The sequence below is a fragment of the Daucus carota genome, chromosome 1 (assembly GCF_001625215.2).
Source record: "Daucus carota subsp. sativus chromosome 1, DH1 v3.0, whole genome shotgun sequence".
NCBI classification, from domain to species: domain Eukaryota; kingdom Viridiplantae; phylum Streptophyta; class Magnoliopsida; order Apiales; family Apiaceae; genus Daucus; species Daucus carota.
The window spans coordinates 37,261,619-37,283,781 of record NC_030381.2 but is presented as its reverse complement, the minus strand read 5'-3'; the positions used below and the strand labels follow the sequence as shown (position 1 = coordinate 37,283,781).

The following is a 22,163-nucleotide window of genomic DNA, read 5'->3' as shown; positions in this document are numbered from 1 at the left end:
CTCGAAACCTACCACATAGGTACAAAATCCAAACTAACAGGAATTGCACTTAAGAAAACACAATATACAAGAATGGGCTATCGATTCGCATTTCAAACTCGGGTAAGAGAAGAGGGTAAGGGAGTCTGATGGAATTTGAAATACAGTAAATAACCCCCGAGAGAAGTATAAGAAATTTGAAAGAAACCTTGCAAAAGTAACAGGCAAGGAAGAAGCATAATAAACATAACAAACCTCTAGCAAACATTAACAAGAATCAAGCTATCCAGTCCTTTGATCTCTTCAATCAACGTCCATCTGATGAAGTGAAAGAATCTGCAAAACCTGACGGCCTGGTGGGTATGCTGGTCTGGGTGTTATCGCTGCTGCCAATTCCAGAGGAAGAATAATCCATGCCACTCAATCCCTCAAGTGCCTGCCATTTCTTGACTGCCTGTGGCAACGTCATATCGAGATCAAACCCATATATGTCATCAGGATCAGGGTCTGATGGCTTCCAGAGCTCAGCTAGAGATGAAAGAACGTTAACTGCATGACTCATATCAGGCCTTTGGTGGGGTTCCCTTGCACAGCAGTGACCAGCCAATTCAGATATTGTGCTTACACTAGAAAGGACCTCTTCATCAAGATCAATAGTTGGGTCAATTGCCTTTTGGAATGTGTCCTTGTTGAGATGCATTCTGCGGAACCATGGGACAAGGTGCATACTCTCCTCCTCTTGGGTCTCATCTAGTGCCCTTCGTCCCGTGATCAGCTCCATAAGAATCACTCCAAAACTGAAGACGTCAATCTTCGTAGTTACTCGGCCCGTCACTGTCAAGAAGATAAATTATTATATTATTACTCACCATACATTTCATAAATTGATATGATCATCAATAATGGACATTGAAGATATTAGTGATATATTCAGAAACAGGATTAAATTTCACAATCATTTAAAATTTCCAAATACTCAATATTACTAGTGATATCATCTTATAATGTACGCCATCAAATAATACAACAGATGCATTCAAAAGGACCTCCATTAAAGTTAAGGACTTCCCAATTTAGAATCAAGGATATGGACGCGTAAGGAACAAATATGCTAAAAAAATCTTTAGCTTCTAGGCAGACCATAAAAAGAGCAAAATAGGTATGAAATTATATGCTACAAGTGTTCTGTGATAGATGAAATAACCTGCATATTCTGGTGCTAAATACCCAAAAGTTCCTGCCAACCTTGTCACAAGTGAAGCTTTCCCGTCTGGAGCAAGACGAACAAGTCCAAAGTCTGCAACTTTAGCCCGCATATCATCTCCCAGAAGTATGTTAGAAGGTTTGAGATCCCTATGTATAAAACTCTGTTGAGCCAAACCATGCAGATACTCTACACCTCTAGCAACATCCAATGCAATGATTAGCCTTTTTGACCACTCGAGAGGTTTCAATCCTTCTTCCTTCCAGTTAAATAGATATCTACTAAGGGGCCCCTGAGGCATGTATTCATAAACAAGAAGTCTCTCATTTCCATCAAGGCAATATCCTAGAAGCCCAACCAGATGCCTGTGCCGGACTTTAGTAAGAACAGCAATCTCCGACTTAAACTCATCCAAACCCTTTTCACTCATCACCCCCGATTCCATCCTCTTAACTGCGATTTTAGTTCCGTCATGTAACTCGCCACTGTAAACAGTTCCAAAACCACCTTTACCCAGTATATTATCTTGGCTGAAGTTGTTAGTCACGTTCCTTAGGACTTGGATTGATATTACCATGTTTCCAGCCTCAACAATATGCATATCTCTAGGTCCACTACTTCCAAGACTCAAAGTTTCACTTGTAGGCCCGCCGTTAACACTAGAACCAGTAACTGTGATCTTCACGGCATCTTGGTCTGATCCCGAGTGCTGTGGATGAATCACCACAGTACTAGGAGAAGGCTCTACATCAGTACGTTTATGCTTAGCTCTGTAGACACAAACAACTAGCAATCCCGCAAAGAAAAATGCACAAACACCACCAACAACAGAGCCAATAATCAATCCTGATGAAGATTTTTTACCCCCGCTTTCGGGAGACTCTGCAGTGGAACCAGGGGATGAACCTGGTGTTTTACCAGAAGGCGTTGTTGGTGTTGAACTAGGAACATTATCCTTTCCGATATTTACATTACCATCAGTTTTAACCATCACATTACTCCTGAAAGATGGGATTTTACCATGAATCTGATTGTTACTAATATCTAATTCCCTGAGATTAGCCAAACTTGTGAGCTCTTCAGGTATAACACCGCTAAGATAATTATTTGAGAGAATCAACCTTTGCAATGAGGTAATAGATGAAAAATTAGGTGAAATACTACCCGTGAGACCCATTTTCTGAAAATTAATAACGGTAATATTCCCGCCGCTATCACACGTGAGACCTAACCACGGTGTGCAAGGATCATTTCCTTTCCAGTTCTCAGCAAACTTACTCGGATAACCAACTGATTCTGCAACAGCAAGCATCATATCCACACGTGGATCACACAGAACCCCAGCAGCACTCACACAAAAACTATTAGTATTCTGAACCATATCCAACTTCACTGAATCTTTAAACTTCGGCGGTGACCCCTGCAACATATTATTCGTCAAATTCACTTCCACAAGTGACGACATACCAACCAGTGACGCAGGCACAGGACCCGTCAACTCATTATCCCTCAAACTCAAATTCTGCAACTGCCCCAACCCTGAAAGATCAGGTATAGGACCCGTGAACGAATTCATATTCAACCAAACCTCCGTCAAGTCAGTCATATTCCGTAAAACCTCAATAGTACCATTCAATTTCGACAAACTTTGCTGACCATTTAACCACAATGTCTGTATCGAAGAACCCGAAAAACTAGCAGGCAATTCCCCTTCCAAGTAATTAAAAGCCAAGTCCAAAAAAGTCAAGCTAGCAAAAGTATCCCCACCAAAAAAAGCAGGAATGTTTCCAGTAATATTACACTGAGTAGCTGAAAACCTTTGCAAATTACTCACACTTTTTATACTATCAGGTAATTGCCAAGCCTTAAACTCATTATAACCTATATAAACATCTTGCAAAGAAGACATACCATCAAAGAAATCAGAGGGCATATAATCAAACTTATTATCATGCAATAAAAGTGACTGTAAAGAACTCAAGCCTGCCAAACTCGGTACTGACCCACTGAGTTGATTGTTCTGAACTTCAAGAACCTGCAAAGAAGTTAAGTTTTTTAGGGTTTGTGGGAGCTTCCCAGTGAGTTTTTGATTACCTATTTGAATTCTTGTGACCCTCTGGTCTTTGTTGCATTGTATGTGAGGCCATTGACACGGGTCCGAGTCAGTCCAACTCAGTGAGTCAGGTGAGTCGAGTGATTTTTTTAAGTCTAGCATTACTGAGGCATCATTGTCTGAGTGGGCTGTGATGAAAAGGGTGGTGAGGAAGATGAGTATGAAGAGATGAGCTCCTGGGGGCTTCATGTTTTGGGTCGATTTGAGCTGGGTTTCAAGAAAAATTGAAGCTTTTTAAGTATGTTTTGTGTGATTTCAGGCAGATTAAACGGCGGTGATAGAGGTGATATGTATGGGATATACTCCCTCCGTCCCACCCAATTCTTTACATTGGGTTTGGGCACGGAGGTTAAGAAATATGTATAAAGTAGTGGAAAAGTGGGTGAAGTGGTGGGACCCACTGATTTTTAATATATAAAAGAGAGTTAGTGGAGTAAAAGTAGTGTAAAAAGGAAGAAAAAGTGGGAAAGTGGTGGGATGGGTAGGACGGCCAAATAAGGAAACTGTAAAGAATCTGGTGGGACGGATGGAGTATATGTGTAAGAGATTTTCTTTTTCCTATGTGTGTAAGAGAAATTTATATTTGTGGATTTATGTGTTTAATAGTAAAGGTGAAAAAGGAATAAATGAGCAGCAAAGTGACAGAGACAATAAGTGACTGGGTCGAGATTGAGAGATCGTTTGGGGTTTAAATTTACGATTAAGTTTAAATTATTTGTTTGGAAATTTTATATTATAGATGATCCATATATTATTTAAAAAATTAAAAAAAGTTTTTAAATTGAATTTTATTAATAAAATTATAAAATAAAATAAACTGATTAAAGAGATATATCTTATCAATTTTTTATTTTAAGTCCGTTTTTCTATTTTTAAGTGGAATTCTAATTCATTACATAAACAGATTATTTACATGTTAAAGTTGTTTCGACATAAAATCCGGATATAAAAAGTCATGCAAAAACGCTCTAAATCGGAATTGATATTTGCTAGTATTTTTGATGGATTATTTAAAGATATTTTAAATTAGCTTATTGTAAAAGTACTTTCTAAAAAATGTATCAAGAGACAAATATAATTAGAAAAAAGTTAAATAAAGTTATAATAATTGACGTTAAGACATTTTTCTAGCATATATATATTTGTGTGTGGACTTGTGTATAATAGGAAAGTAGAGCTGGCGTATGCGTGTGGAACGGAGAGTAGAAGATAAACATAATCGTAGAGGAATTTTTTTCCTTTTCTTTTTGGGAGTGACGAATTTTAATCTACGCAAAGGGAGTGCTCTCTGCTCTGTATGCATGTATAGGTGAATCTCGTGAAAATAACGCCATGGCCAAATATCTTCTTAGAAGGAAACTACAGCTTCGGTTAATAATCAAGGTTAATGCGTTTACTGTTTAATATTAGAGGGCGGTTTGGAAACCAGCATTTCATTTCAAATGGTGAATTTTAAATGATAGGATTTGAGCCAAATTTCCAGATTTATACTAGTGTCTGAATTTCTGAATTTCAAATGAATCCAAATTCTGAAACAAGTTATTTGATCAAATCCAAAATTAATCCATATTTCCAAACATGACATTGTTATATTTATTTCTTTATTATTGTTGTTTTTTACTATAATCAGGCTATGTTTTCGGGTAATAAGCTGGCTGCCTGCAGAGGCGCCGTGTTGTTATTGCTGACGGCAAGTCAGCAACCCTGAAAGGAGGTTTTGTGTTTTTAGAAAAAGCGGACCTTCCCGTTAGTGTTTCTACAAATCCGTTTTCGATTTTTTTTATATTATAACCGCTAATTTAAAGAGGACATCGGGTTCAAACTTCACCCGCTCCCGAGCACGTACGTGTCCATTTCAGGCTTTGTATATTCTGAAGCATGTACTTTATTATAATTGTGTGGTAGCTGGAGCAAAGCATGACAAAGTCCACATTCGTACCAATCAACGACCTCAATGCAAACTAGCTCTCCATAAACGATGCTTCTTTTGATTAGGATTTAAAGAGTGCTTGATATGAATTACTATATACTAATAGTGTTACATGGGTCGATAAACTAAAAGCGTCATAACCACTAAAGAGCTATACACTAATACAAACAGCTGAGTTGTACATCTTAACATTGTATACATTGACCTGCAATCAAGAAAAACAAGTTAGATGTTGTCAGTGGTTAGAATTCAAACACTGCCTCCCCAATCATGAACTCATCCCAGCAAATTCTGCGAGCATCGGCACACACTTTGAGCTAAAAGAACCAGCAGCAGAGTATGTGAAGGACTGCAGGGTGGTACAGGTCAAGCCATCCAATTTTCATAAAGCATTTTACAATATAACAGAGGTTTTCTATGAGTCTGCAGTGGACCTGGGTTCAAAGAATTTTGCAACAGCCTGATACAGACTCTTCTCATCAAAGGGCTTTGAAACGTAACCGTCCATTCCACATTTCAGGCACTCTTCGTAAGTGGCATGGATGACATCGGCTGTCATAGCTAATATTGGCAAATGCCACTTCCCCCCTTTTGCAGTTCCTTCAACATCGTTTCCTCCATTTATCTGCTCATTTGCCTTGCTCTCCAACATTCGGATAAGACGAGTTGCCTCAAAACTGCAGAGTATAAAATTGTAGTATCATAATTTATAAAGCCACAAGTATACTCCCGATATTTTAAAGTTTGATTTAATCGGCAAAATTCAGTATGAAACTCAAAAATGAAGATGTATTTAACATCTACTATTTCACAGAGGACATTAAAACATACCCATCCATTTCAGGCATTTGAATATCCATGAAGCATGCGTCAAAATTGTGTGGTAGCTGAAGCAATGCGAGGGCATCTTTCCCACTCTCGGCACATTCCACACTAGCTCCAAACTTTTTGAGTGCGCCAGCAGCAACTCTGCGGTTTACCCTAATGTCATCAACCACCAGTATCTTCTTGCCACAAAGCAAGCTACGAAGAAAAGCAGATGCATTTATCATGTCTCTCTCATGCTGTGCTTTCTTTTCCGTTCCCATTACTTGTTGAAGGCATGCCGCCACCATGGTTGCTCTTAAAGGTTTCATGATCACAGTATCTGCAAAACCTGCTGCTTTTGCTTTCTCAAACTCAGTGCTAGTGATATTAGTTGCAAGAAGGATTATCTTGGGCAGATTAACCATATGGCCATGTTGTTTCCATTCCAAAAGTCGTATATCAAAGCAATCATTCTCACCGGATAACCATGAATCCTTCTCAATGAGAATCATATCTGGCTGCCAATCACTGCTGCCACAACATGTAGTAATTTAAGTAACAGATCAAATTGAGTTGCGACAGTCAGAAAGATGGAAAGATAAAATAGAACAGAATGATAAAACTTACTTTGATCCTACAGAACCATTTTTGCTGCCAGAGTTGGAGAGTACGGTCCTAATGTTATTTACAACTTCAACCAGTATACCAAGTCTTTTTAATTGGTATCTTGTTATAGTAGCTCTAATTTTTTTTTCATCCACTAAAATTGCTTTCAGTCCTTTGAATGCCACAGGTAAATCAGCGGAGTGAGGTTTTATCATATCACCATTTGCATTTTTCTGGCACCTTCTAAAGCTGGCAGTAAATGAAAATGTACTTCCGATCTGAGGGTGACTAATAAAATTAATCCGACCACCCATCAACTCAACCAGGCACTTGCTAATGCTCAATCCAATACCAGTACCCCCATAATTTCTAGAAGTTGAACTATCTGCCTGCATGAACGGTGTGAATACGCGTTCTTGTGCACCTAAGGGGATCCCAATTCCTGTATCCTCGACGGATACCATCAGTTTGACATTCTGAAATGCTTCATCTGCGGTACTTGCTCTTTGACTGTCTAAGTACTGGGACTCTTCATCAAGAATCAAATTCTTGAAGGTTTTCCAACTATGCATATCTTCAGCCACTTCACGACCACTTAGAGTACTAAACCGATTCCCACCTGATAAAACTACACCTTCAGAATCTCCATTAATGAAGCTGTCAGCTTTTGTCTTCATTAAAGTTTCTGCATGATTAGCAAGATGGACTTGAACAAGAACATGTCCTTGTTCTGTAAACTGTCGAAAAGTAGATTTAGTGAGGGATATATTGTATAAAGTACTGCCCCATTTCAAAAGAAAGATAACTCAGAGGATACTTTATACTTTAAAGGGGAGATTATCTACAATTTAGTCATGTATGATGTTTCATGCAGAAAAGAAGGAAAAGAAATCTGCATGGGGTTAATAATTCCTTACCTTGACAGAATTGCCCACAAGATTTGTAATAACCTGCCTGAATCTTCCAGGATCCCCCATAACCATTTCTGGAACTTTGTCAGATACAAACACGGCCAACTTTACTTCCCCAGCAGAATAAGAATCAAATACAATATAACAAAGCAAGAAAGAAAAGATTGGAATGTTATTACCAGCACATTAGCCATCATAGTTATGACTGCAAGAAAGTGATAAACCGATTAAAACATTTGAGTATATCTTACCTCGATACCCTTGTGCCTGGACTTCTCAGAGAATAGAGAAAGGACATCATCTAATATGGAGCGGATGTCAAATGGGACTGCCTCTAGCTCTAACTTTCCGGCTTCAATTTTGGCCCTATCAAGGACTTCATTAATTAAAGTTATCAGCGCCTTTCCACAAGCCTGAGCAGTTTGACCATAATCCCTTTGGGTTGAGCTTAAATCCGTATCAAGAAGCAAGGCAAGCATCCCTATAATAAGATATGTAAAGTTAACAGACTATATCTTATAATAGAAATTGACTCCAGCCAATAACAGGGAACTGGAAAGGAATAAGAACCCACCAAGAATGCCATTCATCGGAGTTCTAATCTCATGGGAAAGGGTAGCTAGAAACTGAACAGGAAAACATACATAAAATTCAGAAAGTGTTTATCTGATAAAGGTATCAATTCAAACAACAAATCAAATATAAATATTACCATAATTAAAATTTAAAAAAAAAGTGGTAGATTGAAACCTGTGATTTAGCAACGTCAGCAGCTTCTGCTCGAACTTTCAGTAGTTGCATTTCATGGAAATCATCCTCCACTTTAACAATATGAATTGCTCCACCATATGTCATGTAGCCAACCAATAGACCAATCACAAAGAACAGGAACGCAGTGGTGATTGCTGTCCATGGTGTTGGTGCCTTCTTAAGATACCTGATATAGTATGAATTTGTGCATCAAAAGTACAGATTTAGTTTCTTTGTTCTTACAAAAATTATAGATTTTTCCTCAAAATATATAAGATTAGTGTACGCACCGACAGGTCATTTGATGTTTTCGATATGGATCCCCAAAGTTGAGCATGCTTACACGCTCGAGGGAAATGTCACTATCTTGATTTTCATGCCCATACATGATTAGGGGGTCAGAGGAGTTGGTTATATCATATACATTCACAACAATTGCCTGGTTCCCAGCAAGCTGCCCAAGTAGATTTTCCACCAGGGACTCAACATCAAAGGCTCCTCCAATGTATCTGTTAAGCATAAGATCTACTTTAGCCATATTGGATCACTTTTAACCCAATTTTCTACATCAGGGAAAAACTAAGAAGTCACTGGAACTTTGCGTTGTTATTTGCTAATACTTCATTACTTATTGATGGTACAGTACTAGAGTGTATAATTTATTTGTCCGTCTTATGTTTCGAGAAGATTCTCCAATTATAATTTCCATTATATTTTGGATATAAACACATTGTGAAGTGTCAATAAATATATACTAGTACTTAAGAGGGAGTGCTCCAGTCGAATTTACCCTCTCCCTTCAGTGGGAGGTGAAGGATTCAAGTCACATCTGTGTGTGAGTATTGGTGTAGGGGTCCTTTTAAAACCATCAAGTGCCATTTTATGCCATCCACTCAAAAAATTGAAGGGGATGTTCAGCTATTGCATTACATATTATGATATTAACATTGAGGTGTCTAATATGTACCATATGTGAGTATCTTGTCAGATGGTAACAAAAATCATAAAATAAGTACCAACAAAATATATAAAGCAGAAATAATTAATTAAATATTACGGTAATAGTACAGAATAACTGCATCCCGTCCAATTTTTTTCCTATATTCACAAGGCAAATGTATCACCTAGCTTTTTTCCAAAATTTACCTTACTTTAGTTAATATATAATATTTGCTCTGTTGCTTCTAAGAACTGAATTTGGTATACGGGACCAAGATCACGTCAATGTTTCTTGGTACGTTGAGACGAGTATTCGCAAGTGATAGACCTGTTAACTACAGAAGCATCAATTCAAAGATATACTATAACCTAAAACTTCGAGATCTTTGTTGCTAATTTTTACTTCTTTTTTTCCATAACGTTGATAAGCAAGATTATTTTCCTTCTCACAGAATTGCTCGCCAAATGATTAATGGGTAATGGTCCAGAACAGTCAAATGTATGTTAGCAGCATACTACCAGCAGCAAAAAACCGCTAGAGGATAAAAATTCTCCCAGGATTAGTGATTTTCCTGCTGGAAGACACTGTAGCCCATTTACATCAAAAATTTAGGGTTAATGTCTTTCAGCGGTAAAAACCCCTGGTGGTATGCTGCAACACTCCTATGTTAGGGATTCGGTCCAAACCCATGAAGTGAATGACATCATCACTTGAGACGTACCGCTACCGGTTCTCCTTGGACACCAGTAAATGTCTACAGTTCTACAGTACTGAATGGAATTCAAAACTTTAAAGTCTCAAAATTGCTGTAGGAAATAGATATCAGGAGTAAGGTAGGCATCATTGACCTAGAAAGATTATGCATATATAGCATATTAGCATGTCACTGTTAGCTTTTCAATTTGGTTGCATTGAATATTAGATTAAGATAGGGAGTCTCAAGCCTTTTCCACTAAAATACTGAAAAAGGCAACAATTCAAAGTAGACTGATTTCATAACAAAGTTGCAATTACTATGCACAAAAAATTTGATTGCGGGGATCAGATATCACAATAAAGTTTTGGAAATTCATATACCTACTATTTTACAGAATATTGGGGAAGATAGGCTTAGTTTCTAAGCTAAACATTTCAAGTGAACTTGTCAGAACCTAGAAATGCAGAAGTGGGCAACAAAAACATATAGTTTGGCTCTTACGCTGTATAGAGTTACATCTTTCATGCTATGTTTCAACAGTAAAATTACAACCAGAGGCAATCAGAACAAGCAAATTAGGTCAAATACATATTTGGCATTGTACCAAATACATTGTATGGTTAAGAAATTCAAAAGTTATCTTAAATTGCATATAAACACCTTCACTGCTCATGGGTGACTGACAAAATATAACCAAATCAAACTTACATCTTCCAGAAATCAAACTGTAATGAAGTAATGTGAATGCACCGAATAACAATATTAGAGACGAGGACAACGAACATGCTTACCCAGCAGTGGCTTCGATTCGTTGTGCCAAGGACGGATTCGAGCCAAGCTTGAATTTGTAGACTGGAAATGTCAGTACAACCCCAAGATGATGAGAACCGAGCAGTCGAAAGGGGCTAGTAAGAACTGCTTTTCCAGTAGCTCTAGCCCTCAATATGTTTTCACGGTCCTCCTGCAACAGAATAGTGAATTTACAAAAGTTAAAACGGAGAAGACCTCAACAATAAACTGCAATACTAGCAACTGGGGAGCTAAAAATTACCTCTCCCGACATCATATCAAGAGATTCAATGTACGAAACAGTTTCTTGAGAGAATATAACAGGCGCATACTCATCTCGAATAGGTGAAGGCTCTCTCTCCATTGTTCTTATCGTCCACCCATGTAGCTTTTCAAATTGTTCCCTTTCTGAATCCACAACCCTCTGAGCATATGCTACACCACTCAACAATGGCCTCTCAAAAGCTGTCCTAGCTGTGTACTCAGCAAAAGTTTCCTACATTGTCCCCAAACAATTACAAAAATCAAAACAAGCTAAAAATTACCATTAAGAAATTTAATAAATCGCAGAACAAATAATCAGCTCAAACCTGATCAATTGCTGATGGGTTCTTGTAATAATGAAAAGTCGATACCAAAACCGCAAGAGCATGAACATGATTAACACTAACACTGAACTGGTCTTGTAACATTCTAGCCCTCTGATCACACATACTCACAAGCACTTCATCCCTCCTCTCCTTATTATCAGCATTCATCCTATTATAAATCACTCTACTGACAAAAATAGTTGATAAAATCCAAAGCCACAGAATTTTAGGGAGCCATACCCTATTAATAAAAGTATACTTTCTTTTAGTCCCAGATTGATCATTCAACTTCACAGCCAACATATGATGACCCTGCAATTTCAAGCCCATCACTAACACCAAAAATTCAACCCTTCCACTGTCTCTTCTTCCCCCTCTTCAAATTCATATCCAAACTAAAAGACAAACACCCAATAAAATATATTTATCCCAGACACATGGGCAGCTGCCACAGCTTTATCAAAAGACTTGGAGAATTTTTCAGAACCACTTTTGCTGTTACACAAAGAAAAAGGCTACTTATTCACCCCAAGTAAATTATTGTCACAGCATTGTTTTGTGTGAGTCTCTATAGCACAAACAATTCAATGATTCTTTATAAATAAACACACACAAGCACAAGAAAAGAAAGATTCACCAAAATCATCATGGAACAAGCATGGCTTACTGCAGTTATCAAAAGATGCACAGAGCTCACATTCCAATGCAAATTCCCAAATGGGGTTTCCAGGGTTTGAATGGATTATAAAATGACAAGACTTCTAATCATACACTCTGTGTGTGTGTGTGTTTTTGTGTGCAAGCGTGGTGTTTAAGTGTTTAAGTTGAATAATCCAGACAAGTATGGTGCACTTTGTTTTAACAAAACACAAAAGAAGAGTTTAGCTAATCAAACTAAACACATTTGACTGTGTGTATTGTGTAAGAATTGAGATGAATCTGCTTTTGTACAATCAAAGTGAACGTGGGTTGTGTACAAATTTGAACAAAAATGAGTTTGTGTCTGAATTTTTTGCTGTGGTGTTGGGTACCAAGTAATTTATTATTTAAAGAAAATGAAAATGCAGAGAAATATGTTCTGTAACCAAATATTTAAAGCGACTGAATCGAATTTGAGGATTTTTGCAGATACGCTTTTGTCCCCCGGAAAGCTTAAATTATTTTAATCTGTTGTTGACTTGTTCACCATTATTAAAACACAGCTTTTTAATGGTTAACCACCCTTAACATGTCTTTAGTATAAAATATGGAATAAATTGCAAATACTTCACATGAATTGAGTACATACCTTACCTTGTATATAATTTGGTACCGCCGCATGCTCGATTTTTTTAATTTCAAGGAGCAATTATTTAGTAAGTGAATATCAATCCACATGTATCGAATATAAATTTATTTATGATTTTTTTAGGAGGAGATTTATTTATAGTTCTGTGCTTTCACGTGTTCTTTTAACAAGTAAAATATTTTTGATCAAGGTTTATGGATTTTAGTGGTTGGTGCCAAATTGGTGCGAGAACTCTCGCTCATAAATATTACCCACTCCAATTTATTTGTCATGTTTGATTTTTTCGGTCAAATTGACCAAATTTTGACTGTAATTTATATATGTTAAATAATTTCGAAAGATTATAAGAAAAATATTATTAGAATCTACATTTAATCTACTTTAATATGTATTTTTAAATTTTCAAGATAATATAAAAATAATTACTAATTATCGGTCAAAATTTGGTCAATTTGACCACAAAAAGTCAAAAAAGACAAATAAATTGGGACGGAGAGAGTATCAAAAATAACGTATTTTTTAAAAAAAAAGGGTTTGTGATTATTGGAAGAGTTCTTTACGGTGAAAAAGTAAGTTATTTAGTTGACAGTTGCACAACCTTCTTGTTACTCCGTGGTTGTTTTTCACTGTCTACAGATATTTTGAGGCTCCGATAAAATATAATTTCATAATATTTTTTTAAAATTTTCTTTTCTTAAACAAAAGTTAAAAAAGTATATTATAGAACTATATGAGTGTGAAAAAACATGTCAAAAATTAATGTAAAAAATGAGTGGGACATAAGAAGTACTTATGCAAGAGCTATGAATGTATTAATTATTTTTCTTTTTTTTTTGAACAAAATAATCATTTTTCTTGTAACGTTAGCGATGGTTCCGAATATTAAAAAAGATTCTATGCATAATATGGAGAGATATTTTTATTTCACTAATTATTACTATTCTACATACGGTATATTTCAGCACCAAGTTATATGGAGTTCACATTTTAAATGGAGCATTGGAGTCTACATTTCATAATCATATTGGTTTACAGGCAATGTGAGAGCATTGAGCTGTTGTTGGTGGTGTTTGACCGAGCCTAATTTGTGGCTCACAAGTCACACAACTTATTCGTGTATCTTTTGTGTATAAAATTTATTAAGTCAAATATTTGATTTATAAGTTAGAATCTGAAAGAGAAAAATTCTAAATTTTTGTGATTTATTTTTGAAATTTGATGTTATAAAAAATATGTGATTATTTTAGAATATAATTTATAATATTTAATTATTATATTAATAATTTTATACTTCACAATTTATAAATATAAACAAATTTAACCACACACATGAAATAAGAAATTAAGAACTACTTCTCCCTTGGAAATAAATACCTTCTCTGCTGCGCCTATTGTGATGCAATGCAATCAGTTTGTGCACGTCTTGTTTTTATAGAACTTTGTTAAACACCCACACTAGTTAGATGGATTTCATATACCAACAACTTTTAAATAGTCACTAATAATGCCTTGTGTATCAATTATTGATTCAACAACTAAAATTAACAACAACAAAAATCAAATAAAGAAAAAAGTCGTACCACTTTAATTGTTAGATGAGTGTAGAATAAGGTTCGGTCCTGGAAGATCCTTGAAGCATATACTAACCTAATCGACATGTACAATCACCTAATCTGTCTGACCCCATATAACAATTTTGCCAAACTTGTGCCTGTGAACATTAATATATGAAGAAATGAATTTAAAAGCTAGCATGCAATAAGAAGTGTCTAGTATGGTGATGATCTTGTGAGTGGCCTAACAAGATGGTGTTTGAATAAAATTGATAGTATTTGTTAGTTATGATACGAAGAATCCTCTAGCATTGAATTTTTCAAACAAGAGGTCAGAAACTAAAATGTTGGTTTCTTCGTAAACTGGATACACAAGATTTCATGGGGACCATCAATATACTTATATAAAGGAGAAGCGAGGGGCGTGTAGGTGGCGCCTCTCACATCGTTCCGTTCTATTTTTTTAATTTTCTGGAATTTTTGAATGAAAAATATCAAAAATTAGAATTATCCTTTTTAGTTTCGGATATATTAGAAGCAAGTTTCAGAATCTGATTTTGTTTTAGTTATTTATGGAATATAGTAGCTTAAAAGTTTTAATCTAATTTTGTTTCTATATTTCAGAATCTGATTTTGTTTCAATTATTTATGGAATATAGTAACTTGAAAGTTTTAATCTGATTTTGTTTCTATATAAAGGAGAAGCGAGGGGCATGTAGGTGGCGCCTCTCACATCGCTCCGTTCTATTTTTCTGATTTTCTGGAATTTTTGGATGAAAAATATCAAAAATTAGAACTACCTTTTTTAGTTTCGGATATATTAGAAGCAAATTTCAGAATATGATTTTGTTTCAGATTATTTATGGAATATAGCAGCCTGAAAGTTTTAATCTGATTTTGTTTCAGATTATTTAATTATGAGAAAAAGTAGCACACAAGTCTCTCCGCACCTATAAATACCCCTGTAGGTTGTAAGGTTTTGGATCATCTAAACACAACCTCCTCTCTCTCAATACCACAACCCTACCTCTCTCTGGTGATAGTTCTCTTACTCGATTTCTAACTCGATGGTGTCGTTCTTTTGCAACGATAAGTGAAGGCTGTTTATATGGTATTAAAAAAATAAAGGTTGTTGCAAGCAAAGTTAGTTATAGACCGCTACGTGGGAGTCGACAATCCAAACATGGGAGAAGAATATAGTCTTGACATGATATTGATGGATGATATCAATAAATTAACTATTAGTGATGTATGTTTGTTGGTTATTCTTTTATAATATTTGTATGTTTGTTGGTTATTCTTTTATAATATTTGTTTTGTTCATCGGACATGTTTGTTGTTGTTAATTTTTATATGATTTTCTTTGTACACAAGGAAAAAATTATTCATGCATTATCTGTTTGCTCCGTTCAAGCAACTTCTAAGTGAAGACTATTCATACGGTATTAAAAAATAAAGGTTGTTACAAGTAAGAGTAGTTATAGACCACTATCTCACGGATTTAAGTTAGATGTTTTTTTACACAATCAATTCAAAAAACCGGAGGAAGGTGACAATGTAAGAATATGATTACTTTTAAAAAAAAAAACAAAAAAAAATTAAGATTCGTCGTGCTTTAAATTTGTTAATTACGTGTAGAAATTTATTTTCATTTTTTCAGCATGAATTATCGTCCAATTTTGCAATTTTATATATTAGTATTGGTATTACATCAAGATTTTATAAATAAAATTTATTTTACCTACAAATATTAATTTTTAATAATTAATATACTTTTTATAGACAGCCACAAAATTATTGCATTCTACAAATATTAATAATGAATCATTAATATAATTTTTACATGCCGCCGCAACGCGCGGTTTCTCAACTAGTTTTTTATATTTGAGTTGCATGTTTGGGGTCTTTGCCCCTTGTCTTGTTCCTTCGTTGCTCGCTTCAACAGCTATATATAACCAACTGAACATTAGTTTTCTTTCAATTTTGCTATGATAAATAGTAAAATATAGTAAAATAGAAGTAGGCTGGCATGGTCGAATACTCGTATTAATACTCGAGAATCATAATAAATTTAATTGGATTTTGTTTTCAAATACTCAACTTGAACATTCATGAATTGAGTATCCAAAAATCGTATGGGTGTTTGAATTTTAAAAACATAATTGAATATTACATGATACATAAATAGTGTGATAGAAGAAGATTGGTCTAATCGAATACTCATATTAATACTCGAGAACCGTAATAAATTTAATAGGATTTTGTTTTCAAATACTCAACTCGGACATTGAATTGAGTATCCAAAATTCCTACGAGTGCTCGAATTTTAAAAACATGATTGAATAGAAGTGATTTTTGATCTTTATGAATATTATAATCAGTATTTTAAAATTTTCCGATTTATTTAAAAATTTCTATTAATTTAAAAAAAATATTATTCACTATTATACTCTAATTCAACTAAAAATCTCTTAGTTATCAAATAAATTCTAATAAATATTTAACAAATTTTCAGTTAATAGATCAACTAATTAATTTCGATTTTTGACAACTTAATCGATAAGGTGCGGTTGAGTAGATAGGAAAAATAGTGCAAAAACATAATGATATGGAGTATATGGGATTGAAAGTGTATGTATAGTATGAAAGTGAAAGTATAGGATGTGTCGGCCAATGTATGTAGTGAAAGAGGCAGACCGTGGCTTTCCTATAAACAAAAGTATGCGGAGGGTGTGATGTTGGATTAATCATCTTCATCATATCTTCGATGCTCTTATCTCCCCACTCACATGCCCATATTTGCCCCTCCCTTTTATTCTATTATAAAATGCTAGTGAATTGGACTGGACATTGATCGAAATTCATGACCTCCGGAATTAAGCATAATATAAGTATATTTAACCACGAGTAATTTTAACAAACGATATAATATACTTTAGATTTTGTTCAATACGAACCTTAAGATAACTTGGTCCCGAATCTCTTAAAATTTTGGGTCCCGGCCAATCGAGATGCTTTCGGCCTGCGTATTCCTCTGCATGACTTGCGACTATGTGCATCCTCGCTGACATGTGCTGTATCATGTTGACAAGAGCCCCCGCGAACAACTTTAAGCGCTGTGTGGAATGAAAACATATCTCTAGAACATCTCCTGCCAATCAACTATACAAAATTATTAGTAGAGTTACATTATGAAAATTATATCAAAAATATCAACTCTTATAAAACATTTTTCTTGACGCCAATCTCCCTGGTGTTCACTACTAGTAATATATTTGGAATTCCCGGATAAGTATAAAAAAGTTAATATAAGTTGTTATCATATTAAAATTATATATATATATATAGGGTCTTGCTATGGTACAAACCATTTTAACGTACAAACTACAAACTAAAATTAAAAAGTCTCTAAATCAAATCGAAATATAGCACATATGGTATGGAAATTGATCGTTGCGAGATGAACAAAAATACAGTGAAGTCGGATTTCAAAAAAAGTTCACCGATTAACGGGAAAATTCAAATTAAAAACGGAGGGGAATCTGCAGATCATGTGTGACAGGGTGTATATTAACTGGTGTGTGGTTGCCCCTGCGGGGCCATTGGATTAGATTCATCCAAGGGCTTATATTGAGTTTGTAGTTTGTACACTAACTTAGTTTGTATTTGAGCACTTCCCTATATATATATATATATTTATAATAATTTATTATAATATATATATACACATGTTACTTTTAAAGTATAATTAATAAACATAATCAGTTCCACTGAAACACGACGGTTTAAATTTTAAAGAGAAAAATAATTAATATTTCGTATTTTTTCAATCAGCCATTTTAGACAACAATTTTGAAAATGAGATCGAGGAGAGGATTATGGGCATGTTGAACTACGATTTTTTTTTTCGCACCCCATTTTAGGATTAGGTAATTTGTTTTATTTGTATATAAATAAGTTACAAGCCAACTTATGAATTTGAAAGTTTTTTGACTTATTTTAAGAAAATGACTTTGCAAATATGTGTAGGATCAATTTAAAAAGTAATTTATCATATTTTATTATTATTATACTATTTTTTATATCTAATATATTACTCACTCTGTCCCGGTGGATTATTTGCATTGGGATTGGACACGGAGATCAAGAAAAATGTACTCCCTCTGTCCCTCTCATTTCTTTACGATTACTATTTTAGGATGTGCTTCTCATTTCTTTACGTTACTATAAATAGTAAATTTTTCTCATCATTACACCCACTATCTTCCCCTACTATCTCATATTCAACAATAAAAACTACTATTTTTGTGATACATGTATTATCTATGTACTAATTTATATCATCACAACTAGAGTTTATTTAATTTTTGATAATTTGATTAAACTGAACATCTCTATCTGCCGTTGAAGTTGAGACAAAATATGAAAGTTTTTGATCTGGACTGGTTTGAGTATGGTTATTTTGAACATGAGACCTTTTTATATTTTTTATATTTAATCAATGTATATTTCATATTTAGTATTTAAACTAATTGTTTGAATTATGTTAACAACATTATATATATAAATATATATATATATATATATATAAAAGATATTTAGATTATTGACTCTGATTATGTAAATAAATACTAACGATTCGAATTTTATCATATATTTATCATTATTATATTTATTTGATTTTACTAATAAGTATGATGCATTCTATTTATCTTTCTAAAGTATTCATGACTTATAAAATTAGAATTTAAGTATTTATAATTATATAATTATTATTGAATTATAAAATACATATACAACTCAAAATTATTAACCAATATTCTGGGGCCGTTTGGCTGAGTTTAAAATAAGTGTTTCTGGTTTAAAATAAAAAAGCGAAGTAAAAATAAGAAGCAAATTAAGACTTACGAGTGACTAAAAGATTTGGGAAAGAAATAAAAACCGTGAAACAAAAGTCAATATTTCTCACTTTTAATAAATATTTTTTCATTTTTTATTCAAATAATACACATAAATGTTTTTAATTTATAAATTCAGAAGTCAGCCCTCGATTTCACGTACGTAGTACTAAGCAGGAGTATAATGTTATGAATGGACTATAAATAAAATGAAAGATAACAAAAGGGAAGGGGTTTTATATCAAATTGCCCACCAAACTCGTTAAAATATATCAAGTATTTACCCGATCTCCACAGCGACTCATTTAGAATACTAAAATAATAATATATATCACTCCGTTAATTTTCCGTTAATCTTTAACGGAAGTGCTATGCTGGAAAATGAGGTGTATTTTTTTATGAGTTGGCATTTGACTGGACTGCAAATATATTAGACGCATATCTCTTCTGGTGATTACTCATTAGTGTTTATCAACAAATTTAAGTGCCTCTTTATGAAGGATGCAGTATCCTGACCTCTGTGACGGAGCTTGGAGATACTGTCAAGAGTTGATATAACAAACTACAATCCGCTACATTGGACAGTCATCAAGTTAATGATTTAGAAAACTGGACCTTATTTACGACGTGATCCGTCAAGAAAACTTTTAAACATAATCAATGTCTATGGATTAACATGAAATATATCAAAAGCTTACCAGAAACTCCAAAGCCAAGCTGCACCTGCTTTATCTTTCATTTCGTTTAAAAGAAAGGAAATATGAGTTCTTTTTCTATATCCTAGATTATGATGTATCTTTAACTTGTCCCCTTTATATATGAAACCCCTTTTCTTTTGTAAGGAAGAGAATTTAGCCGTCGAGAACTCTCTCAAAGAATCAATATATATCCAATGTCTTTGAATAAACATTGTAATATATGGCGAAAACGGTACTTGAGTGAGTACACAACGCAAATGTCTTGCTTCTGGCCATGGCAGTGCATCATAAACCAAGTCCGATAAATGCAAACCTCATACCGGAACACTCGTCTTCAAGAATGTCCTCGTTAGTCAGGCATGTGGTACTGCATCTTTTGGGGAGAGGCACTTGAGTTTGCTGATAAACCCTAATGACCAGAAGAGCTAATTAATGACCAGAAGAGATACGTCTAATACATTACATATTACCAGAGGCCATGTTTGCAGTCCATTTGAATGTACCAACTGTTACGTGCCAACTCATCAAAAAAATACATGTCGTTGTCCAAAACAATGCTTCCGTTAAAAGATTAACAGAAAGTTAACAAAGTGATATATATTATCATTTCAGTGTTTTAAATGAGTCGTTGTGGAGATCGGGTAGGTACTTGATACATTTTAACGAGTTCCGTGGGCAATTTGATATAAAACCCAAAAGGGAAGGGGGCATGTGCAACATGGGGGACCTCCACGGTTTGCGAAGATCATCTCTTGAATTTTCAAAAAAAAAACCACCCCAATATTATTCTATGTAGCCTGTATTTCGCTTTTCAGATACTAACTGATAGAGTATATATTTATATAATTTTTATTTCTGATATTTATTATATTTGATATTTAATTGAATATTTATTAGAGATTTATTTGTTTTATTGTAGGAAGTAAGAAATTTCTAAACTTGCAAGGAATTAGAATAAAAAAATTAATTCAGGATGAATTAAAAGGAAATTAGTGGATTGCTGGTAGGCCTTATCCGACCTTGGCTATAGAAGAAAGAATTGGGAGATTTAAGAGCCCAAACGAAGTTTAAATAATTTTTTTTAATTTGAAGATGGTATCTAAGTTTCGCGTGCGCTGTTGAATCCATCCAATAAAAAACACATGAAATGCATGAATTAAAAATTATAATATAGAATATACAAGATAAAAAAATAGAGATTCATGTTGCACTTAGAGATGCATTAACTGAACATTTATGGAGAATATACTAATTCAAAAAATTAGTATGCATAATGTATTTTGTTTATTAATTCGAAAAATTAGTTGTTTTTATTTTTTTTATCAAATCACAAGCACATTATTATGTTTAATAATATTAGCAATTAAGTTTATATATTTTTACATATATTTAAAAAAATATTTTTACTTTAATAAATTTATCAATATAATATAAATAGTTAATAATGATTAAATATTAAATTAAAGATTGCATGGTTTAACATGAAATTTTTGTAATATAATATACAAAAAATAATTTGGATCGGAATTTAGATCACGCTGCTGAATTTGGTCAAAAATTCGGATCACGTTGCTGAGTTGGTTATATTATATATATAGGTCGTGATTCATGCGGGAATATTTTGTTTGTGAGAATAGTGAGAACAGTTGTTCTACATTTTTTAGTAAGTGTGGACTAATTATTTTGATTTTTTTTATTTTTTGAATATTGTATTATCCTGCCGCTGAAAAATATTATTCTATTCCCAAGCTAAAAACTGTTCTCAGCTGATGGCTGACCCATGTATATATAAGCTTTGATTGATCTTAGGTCCATACGTACATGTAAGGGAATATTTTATCAATTTAGAACGGGTCCGATTTACGGTATGGCATCATTTCTTCGTATGTCACTCTTTGTGGGTTAAAGTCATTCAATATATTTGTATTGGTAAATTTAACATGTTTTCTTTGGCATCGTCTAAACATAATTTTCATTTATATCTACCAGAGCACTACCTTTACGAAAAACAGCTCATTTCATGAAAGTGACAATGCATGTGTCTCGGTCACCTAAGTTATCTTGATAAAAAAGAAAATTAGTGAAAAGGAAGGTAGAATCGTGTACTTTGAAAACATATCTAAAATGTAATGTTGCATGATATAATAAAATAGAATTATAGTGGTACATGTTTTTTGAAAGGCTATAGTCCCAGATAATAGAAAAACTGAAAAAACAACCCACTAATGCCCGAACGCTATTTTTGGTGTGAATCCCCGTCAATCCCATCCAATGACAAAAAGCTAGTCATTACAAATTTTAAATAGTTAAAATTTTGATAATTGCACATATATTTTCCTTAAATCATCAATATACTTGTATAAAGGAGAAGCGAGGGGCGTGTAGGTGGCGCCTCTCACGTCGCTCTGTT

General features: G+C 34.1%; 2 protein-coding genes across 3 annotated transcripts; both read right to left on the bottom strand.

The window, feature by feature from the left end:
- Positions 1-65: 65 nt before the first annotated feature.
- LOC108204530 (receptor protein kinase TMK1) lies at positions 66-3,628 on the bottom strand. Its single transcript, XM_017374021.2, has 2 exons — positions 1,184-3,628; positions 66-813 (listed from the first exon to the last, which is right to left on the bottom strand). The coding sequence occupies exons 1-2, from the start codon at positions 3,483-3,485 to the stop codon at positions 287-289; spliced, it is 2,829 nt and encodes a 942-aa protein (XP_017229510.1). The 5' UTR covers positions 3,486-3,628; the 3' UTR covers positions 66-286.
- A 1,634-nt stretch (positions 3,629-5,262) lies between these two features.
- Positions 5,263-12,276, bottom strand: LOC108204970 (histidine kinase 4). 2 transcript variants are annotated; one of them, XM_017374683.2, is made up of 12 exons: positions 11,954-12,276; positions 11,317-11,811; positions 10,989-11,222; positions 10,729-10,898; positions 8,591-8,809; positions 8,301-8,487; positions 8,125-8,176; positions 7,802-8,031; positions 7,557-7,655; positions 6,661-7,376; positions 6,058-6,564; positions 5,263-5,903 (listed from the first exon to the last, which is right to left on the bottom strand). In XM_017374683.2, exons 2-12 carry the CDS (start codon positions 11,644-11,646, stop codon positions 5,642-5,644), a joined length of 3,006 nt encoding a protein of 1,001 aa, XP_017230172.1. In that variant the 5' UTR covers positions 11,647-11,811; positions 11,954-12,276; the 3' UTR covers positions 5,263-5,641. The 2 variants fall into 2 exon arrangements, with proteins under 2 accessions (XP_017230172.1, XP_017230174.1); XM_017374685.2 differs by having other exon boundaries at positions 6,058-6,561; positions 11,317-12,100.
- Between the last annotated feature and the right edge of the window lie 9,887 nt (positions 12,277-22,163).

Coding starts and splice junctions, on each gene's coding strand:
- LOC108204530 (XM_017374021.2), bottom strand. CDS start 3,485: ATGAAGCCCCCAGGAGCTCATCTCTTCATACTCATCTTCCTCACCACC. Junction 814..1,183: donor TTTAGCACCAGAATATGCAG/GTTATTTCATCT, acceptor TCTTCTTGACAG/TGACGGGCCGAGTAACTACG.
- LOC108204970 (XM_017374683.2), bottom strand. CDS start 11,646: ATGGGCTTGAAATTGCAGGGTCATCATATGTTGGCTGTGAAGTTGAAT. Junction 10,899..10,988: donor TTGATATGATGTCGGGAGAG/GTAATTTTTAGC, acceptor ATTCTGTTGCAG/GAGGACCGTGAAAACATATT. Junction 6,565..6,660: donor AATGGTTCTGTAGGATCAAA/GTAAGTTTTATC, acceptor ATGTTGTGGCAG/CAGTGATTGGCAGCCAGATA.